The 6,740-nt window shown below is 49.7% G+C and overlaps 4 protein-coding genes across 4 annotated transcripts; 2 read left to right on the forward strand and 2 right to left on the reverse strand.

Moving 5' to 3' along the window:
- Nucleotides 1-106: 106 nt before the first annotated feature.
- LOC6736404 (ankyrin-3) lies at nt 107-3,439 on the reverse strand. The gene is made up of 4 exons (XM_002083240.4): nt 2,280-3,439; nt 1,876-2,208; nt 1,721-1,824; nt 107-1,667 (listed from the first exon to the last, which is right to left on the reverse strand). The coding sequence occupies exons 1-4, from the start codon at nt 3,088-3,090 to the stop codon at nt 900-902; spliced, it is 2,016 nt and encodes a 671-aa protein (XP_002083276.2). The 5' UTR covers nt 3,091-3,439; the 3' UTR covers nt 107-899.
- Nucleotides 3,440-3,497: 58 nt separating this feature from the next.
- Nucleotides 3,498-5,293, forward strand: LOC6736405 (DNA polymerase delta subunit 2). Its single transcript, XM_002083241.3, has one exon. The coding sequence runs from the start codon at nt 3,953-3,955 to the stop codon at nt 5,246-5,248; it is 1,296 nt and encodes a 431-aa protein (XP_002083277.1). The 5' UTR covers nt 3,498-3,952; the 3' UTR covers nt 5,249-5,293.
- Nucleotides 5,280-5,619, reverse strand: LOC6736406 (U6 snRNA-associated Sm-like protein LSm8). The gene has a single exon (XM_002083242.4). The coding sequence runs from the start codon at nt 5,600-5,602 to the stop codon at nt 5,315-5,317; it is 288 nt and encodes a 95-aa protein (XP_002083278.1). The 5' UTR covers nt 5,603-5,619; the 3' UTR covers nt 5,280-5,314.
- A 51-nt stretch (nt 5,620-5,670) lies between these two features.
- Nucleotides 5,671-6,635, forward strand: LOC27206270 (39S ribosomal protein L46, mitochondrial). The gene has a single exon (XM_016170652.3). The coding sequence runs from the start codon at nt 5,794-5,796 to the stop codon at nt 6,568-6,570; it is 777 nt and encodes a 258-aa protein (XP_016029913.1). The 5' UTR covers nt 5,671-5,793; the 3' UTR covers nt 6,571-6,635.
- The last annotated feature ends 105 nt before the right edge of the window (nt 6,636-6,740 follow it).

Here is a 6,740-nt window from a genome sequence, read left to right on the forward strand (position 1 = left end):
TTAATTCTCCGATAGTTATTGTTGCTAAGGCGACTTGTGTTTGTTTGTTCGTTTCCGGGGGATGACTTCCGGTTCGACGACCTTGGAGGACAACTACCCACAGGTGTTAAAGTTTATGTTTATTTATTGATCGATAGCGTTATCAATTCGATTGAAAATGACATTATAGATACAGAGATTAACAACAGTTTAGCAACAATAATAATAGTTACAATAATAATTACATAACGTCTCGCTCCTCCGATTGCTATCGAATATACAAAATTCTAAAACACCCGAAATGTTCGTCAAAAAACAGCCTTAAGTTTATGTCCTACTATAACTTACGCAGCATGAGGGACTGGAAACGGGGTTGAGGGGCCGTTGGGTGCAGGGGCGGGATGTGCGTTTATAGTGTAAAGCGCATTACAGTTGTACGTATAGAATTACAAAACATAGATGAGCGTGTCTCTCCCACAATAGTTTCAATATATTCGTATCAAAGAAATTGCACGTGTTTGATTTGACATTATTTAAATTGGCTTCTTGTGTGAGTTTCATGTTGTGTCTAGGTACTTTAAAAACGTTTTCATATCTCATACGCAACTGCTTCTGTTCAAGCGTATCTCCTTTGGCCCTAAATCAAGAGAATTTAGCGATCTAATTAGGTGTTATAACAAAAACTATACATAACTATTCGCTTTCGATATCAAAGTAAATTCAGTCATTTCAGAACTGATCGTTAAGCTACGATGGGCCGGCCCAGAACAGGCCTGATAGTTCGTAATTATTGCGTACCTACATACCTACTGGGGTAGGCGAATATGCATATTAAACATTACATAGCCTAGGGGCAACAGTAGTGATTGACTCTAGTTCGCTGCGGTTGGGATTCATTGGTCCTTCGGCCGCTCCACTCGCTACCTTTCGAACTGCAGCACGTAGTCTTTGAGCGGGCCAGGCAGGTTCAGGCAGTTGATGTTTTGGGCCAGCTTGCGGTTCATCGCCTCATAGATGGCCCAGCGGGATAGCTGCTTCAGACTGCGCGGCCGACGGTAGAGGGACGAGATCAGGGCTATCAGCTGCTCCGTCTTCTTACTGGGCACCTGTGCCACGTAAAAGTTGTGCAGGGACTTGAGGCAATTGAAGAGCGGCTCGTGGTGCATGGTCAGGTAGAAGAGGTGGATGACGCGTGTATACGTCGCGTTTGGATCGTTCAGGATGAACTCCTTCTTCGTGATCAGGATGATGTAGTAGAAAAGCAGGTAGCACGAGTTGGTGCGAAACGAACTGCGAAAAGTTGCCAGCTCGTTGGAGAAGATGGCGGTGCCGGGCGTGGTCTTTCCGCTGAGCACTATGTTGGGGTCAGCCCCGTACTGGATTAGCGTCAGAGTCAGCTCGTAGACGCACTCCATGTCGTGGCAGGTGCGCACGTTATGCACCATGTCCATCACCGCCTGCAGAATGTGCTGATATGTCTTATTGCAGTCCAGGCCGTGCTGAAGCAGCATCAGTAGGATGTTCTTGATGAAGTCGAAGTTTGTGCGCTTTTGAGCATCACAATTAAGCGTAAAGTTCTCGCTAACCGTAAACACGAGCACGTGCAGTGGTTTAAGGTTAGCGCGGTAGGAGCAATTGGGATTCGCTCCGTGCTGCAGCAGCATGCGGATGCAGTTCAGATAGCAGACCTGAAACAAGGGATTAGATATGGCGTAAATAAAATGTAATGTAAGACACAGACCTTCATGGAGTGCGTGAAATGATGCAGGTGATCCTTATTAATTAATGGCACTAGCAGAACCATAATGGGCACAGAGCCATCCCTCCCGACGATGTTGGGGTCTCCTGAAAAATGCAGCATTATGTAAACTGCTGGAATATAACTGATTAACCAACCATTCTCCTTGATAAGCATGCTGAGCAGTTCGTAGCAGACTTCCCAGTCTCGCAGGTGTCGAAACACACAGGCCATGGCACTGTTCCCCGCTTGGTTAATCGATTGCTTGGCCCCGTTCTGCAGCAGAAATCGAACTAGGTGCAACACATCCCACTTGCTCCACTTGTCGTAGCCGTACCGGGCTTCCTCCAGGGCATAGCGCACTATCAGGGCGTGCAATGGAGTGTTTCCCAACGAGTCTGGTGCGTTGATTAGCTCTTTGCATCCTCGTTCCAGCAGAATGCGAAGAGTGGTCAAAGTGTCTTCAGCAGATTTACGAGCAGCAAAAATAACTAAAAAAAAAGAACCATTGTTATTACAACGTCTGCATCAAAATCTCTCTGTTCACGGAATACGAACTCACCCACATGCAGCAGTGTCATCTGTTGGGTGCAGGTTCGTACCGTTGTAATTGCACCCTGATGAATGAGTAGCTCAAGAAAGCGACCATCATGAAGCACGGCATGGTGAATCGGGTAATACTCGTCCATGATAAGATTGATTTCCTCCGAACGGGTGACCACTAGTTGCTGGACGCAATTCCAGGCGCCGCGTTCGCAGGCCAAGTGCAGCAGGGGCTTCTTCACGCGGAAGGGGATCCACGGCTCCTCCATCTTTTGGGTGAGCAGGCTTAGAACATTGTACTGATCTCCGTCGATTGCGTAGAAGAGCGCGTTCTGTAGCTTTGTGTTCAGCCGCTCGCTGACGTCGTCCACGTTGTTGTGCCATTTGCCACTCTCCTCGCAATTTCTCGTGTGGGCGCCAGGAAAACACATCCGGGTGTCCACATCGATGCGTGCGCCGTGGCGAAGCAACAACTCCACGCACTCCTCGTAGCCACGCAGGGTGGCGATGTGCAGGGGCAGGGAGCAGGGCGAGCGGTTAACGTCCGGGCGGTGGCGATGCAGCAGCCACTTAGTGAGATCGATGTGGTTGACGCCGACGCTGCGCTGCAGGATGTTGTAGCCATAGTCATCATGCATGGCCAGGATGTTCTCGTTCTTTGGGATCTGAATGAGCAGGCTCTCGAGGGTCTGCAGGGAAACCTTCGGATTGGCACGCAGGATGTCAAACAGCGTCTGTATGGTCTCCTCGGTGGCCTTGGACAGCTTCCCGTCGCGATGCGAGAGGAGTGCGGATCCGGAGCGGAACACCTGGCTCACGGAGCCGCCCATTGCTCTGGCTTCTCCCTTTTCGGCCGTCTAGCACTGCACAGACATGCTAATATCTCCTGCGACGCAGTTTCCGTGGAAGATCGCTAGAAGGCGAAGTGCGTATCACTTCCGAAACCGTAAAAATCAATACGAGCCCTGAAACAACCGCCCAGATCAGCACTGAACGACGGCTGGAAGGAGAAAGGCTGCTCCGATGGCTTCAGTCACAGAATCCCACATCCCGCTGGCTCGTTTTTAGGCTAGATTCAGCGCATCTGGGCATTTCAAATTTATCACAATCAAAAAACACTTTGGGATTAAATAAAGTATATTATAGTATAGGATTTCTGAGGGCCTATCGGCAATCGATATCAGTTGGTTGAACGTGGTATCGTTAATCGAAAAAAGGATATCAAATTCTAAAAAAGCGCGAAAGTTGAAAGCACTTACTTAAATTTAAAATAAAGTGCGCAAATAATGAGCACACATTTACAGGAGCTAATTCGGGAACGAAAAAAACAATGGAAGCTGTTTTATCTCCATAAAATGAGCTAGAGAATTTGATTATAGTTTTCGATATTTAGGCTTATCGGCTATCGATTCGCAGTGAGTCTACAGTGAATACTGGAACGTAGTTACAGAATATGTCAATATTAAATAGAACAAATTATTAATAATAAAATATTAACAAGAGCGAATACTTTTTTTGTTTCCAAGTCAAAAGTAACGTTTGTTATCCTAAGACATTTTCCCTCACATTACCAACGGGATTTAAGAAAAGCTGTTTGCCTTAGCCTCTCCTCTCTGTAGCAAATTGGCGCTCAAAAGTAAACGAGCGTCTTGGAACATAACTTACTTTGCTCCTAAAGATATCTACGGAATCATGACCAACCGCCTTGAGACCAAATACGAGAACCTGAGCAGCATTTTTCGGCTAAAGGGACATGACTACCAAAAGCAGTTCTGCCACCTGTACGCCCATCGCTTGGCCGAGATGACGCGTCTCCTAACGCCACTGGCCCAGAAAAAGTGGGGCAGCAAGGAGCCCATCAAGAAACTGTGTGAGCTGCGGGGCGAACAGGACGTGCACTGCATCCTTATCGGCACCATTTTCAAGCATCAGGCTCACAAGCCCAGTATCCTCCGGGACATTTCTGAGGAGAATCAGTTAGCACCACAACCGCCAAGACAGAACTACTCGGATCCGGAGGACAAGATTGTTCTCGAGGATGAACTGCAGCGGGTTCGACTTCAGGGCGAGCTAAATGGACAGCTCTTGGCCACTGGAGTTGTGTGCGCTGCCCTCGGTGGAACAGACAGCGATGGATTTTTTAACGTGGAGGATATACTCTTTTACGAAAGCGGACCTCAGAAGCCACTGACCCCCATTAAAAGAAGCCGCCTCCTGGTGCTTGCGTCTGGGTTGGACCAACTGCAGGCCCACAAATTTGTGGAGGCATTGAATCTTTTTCAGTACTGGCTGGCCGGCAGTCTTGGCAACAACAAGGAAGCGGGCTCCATGGTGCGTCTTATCGTGGCTGGAAACTCGGTGAGAGCCAGTGCCATGGCACATGTGCCCACCCTCCAGGTGGCACGCACCCAGGCGAACGCCAATGACACAGTCCAGGCCGTGTCCCAGCTAGACCAGTGGTTTGCCTCATGGGCACGCAGTCTGCCCGTCGACATAATGCCGGGAGCCTACGACCCGGCCAACTTTATGCTGCCCCAGCAGCCGTTCCACAAGTGCATGTTTCCCCAGGCTGCTCAACTGGCCACCTTCCAGGCGGTGACCAATCCGTACAGCTGCCGGCTGGATGAGGCCCTGGTGGTGGGCACATCTGGCCAGAATGTATCGGATCTGTTGCGCAGCACTTCGCTGGACTCTGCGATGGAGGCCCTACGCTGCACCCTCACCTGGGGACACGTTGCTCCCACTGCACCGGACACTCTGGCCTGCTACCCGTACATCGACAGTGATCCCTTCATCCTGCGCGAGTGTCCGCACGTGTACTACGCCGGCAACTGCGAGTCCTTTGCGACCGAGCTGCACGAGGGCGCCGAAGGCAAGCGCACCCGCCTAGTCTGCGTGCCCAGCTTTAGCAAAACGCAGAGTGTGGCCGTTGTGGACCTGGATACGCTGGATTGCCGCATGGTCAACTTTAGCGTAGATGCAGAATAAGAAATTACATTAATACAAATAATACACCCTGTTAAGTCTTGAGAATCACTGGTTTTATTCGCTATCCTAGTGCACCACGGGACCCAGCGGCTCGCCCCTAATGTTGGCCAAATCCAGGCGGGAGTCGATGGTCTCGTCTATCAGTCCGATCACCGCGATGTTGTCCCCCCGGATGATGTGCAGCCCCAGCACGATTTGCTCGATGCCGGAGGTGGTAGAGAAGACGCGCTCATGGCACTCGTCTATGATAATATTGATGGTCTGGTCGAATCCCTTGAGTGTCCCGATGAAGTTCCGTCCGTCTGCCGTAATGATGGAGACTGTGTGATTGATATACGACTCCAAACCGGACATTTTAGCAGGGTTTCCTTGATAACTTCTCCAAACAGAACAAAATAAATACTAATTGTGACAAGAGGCTAGCGACGCGCTCTCCGATAACGATAACTGTGCCGCAAATCAGCTGTTTCGGCTCTGGTGCTGGTGCTCATGTAATCGGTGCTCAACCTTCTATTTTCCGAAAAAATTAAATTAAACTGATTAAAATGCTGCGTCGCCTTGTGCAAGTGGGTGCCCGTGAGCTGAGTCGAGCCCAATCGTCAGCCGCCAGTGCGGAAAAGTGGGACCTGTACGCCGGAGTGCTCGTAGAGCGTCTGCCTGTAGTGTCCAAGTCCCTAAATCCTCTGGAAAAACAGTTCCAAGACTTGCTGTGGCGCGTGGAGTACGAAAACAGCCTGAAGTCTGACCATGAACTCAAGCATGAACGTGAGATCGTCCAGACGGAGCTCATCAAGCAGGGTAAAATCCAGGTGGACTTGGAGGACGCCGGATCCAAGCAGACAGCCCAGGATCTCAAAGACGCATACGTCGAGGAGCTGAAGAAGTTCCAGCTGGGCTCCCGAACCACGCCCGATGACAAGGCCAACAGAACCACCTCCACGGACCGCTGTCTCGATGACACGCTCTACCTTTTGGTACAGCAGAAGCTGGGCCAGCAGGAGCATCTGCTTCTACCGCAGGGAAAGCGGGAGGAGGGAGAGTCCATGCGTCAGACGGCAGAAAGGGTGCTCCGCGAGAGTTGCGGCCAGGAGCTGCAGGTTCTCTTCTACGGCAACGCCCCAGTGGGCTTCCACAAGTACAAGTATCCCAGAAACCAGCGGACGGAGAGCGTCGGAGCCAAGGTCTTCTTCTACAGAGCATCCCTGCGGTCTGGCCAGGTGCCTGAAAATCTAACCAAGTTCGAGTGGCTGCCCAAGGAGGCGCTCAACGGAAAGCTGACCAATGCAGCCTATGCCGAAAGCGTTAAAAAGTTCTTGTTGTAATCGTAATTGTTAAAATTGTTTTGATATCTAACAGAAAAATAAAAATACATCAGAGTAATAGCTAATAACTGCATTTCATTTGAGAAGAATCAGCTGAGATGATGATAATTTTGTCAGTTTCCTTCTGCGAAATCATATTATAACCTGCCCTGAATTTCAAATAAAAACTC

Source organism: Drosophila simulans, chromosome 3L (assembly GCF_016746395.2).
Source record: "Drosophila simulans strain w501 chromosome 3L, Prin_Dsim_3.1, whole genome shotgun sequence".
Lineage (NCBI taxonomy): Eukaryota > Metazoa > Arthropoda > Insecta > Diptera > Drosophilidae > Drosophila > Drosophila simulans.

What these genes read in the sequence shown, in the direction of transcription:
- LOC6736404 (XM_002083240.4), bottom strand. Translation starts at nt 3,090, where the DNA reads ATGGGCGGCTCCGTGAGCCAGGTGTTCCGCTCCGGATCCGCACTCCTC. An exon ending in GATGACACTGCTGCATGTGG is followed by an intron (nt 2,209 to 2,279) that starts GTGAGTTCGTAT and finishes CTTTTTTTTTAG; the next exon opens with TTATTTTTGCTGCTCGTAAA. An exon ending in CATGCTTATCAAGGAGAATG is followed by an intron (nt 1,825 to 1,875) that starts GTTGGTTAATCA and finishes TGCATTTTTCAG; the next exon opens with GAGACCCCAACATCGTCGGG.
- LOC6736405 (XM_002083241.3), top strand. Translation starts at nt 3,953, where the DNA reads ATGACCAACCGCCTTGAGACCAAATACGAGAACCTGAGCAGCATTTTT.
- LOC6736406 (XM_002083242.4), bottom strand. Translation starts at nt 5,602, where the DNA reads ATGTCCGGTTTGGAGTCGTATATCAATCACACAGTCTCCATCATTACG.
- LOC27206270 (XM_016170652.3), top strand. Translation starts at nt 5,794, where the DNA reads ATGCTGCGTCGCCTTGTGCAAGTGGGTGCCCGTGAGCTGAGTCGAGCC.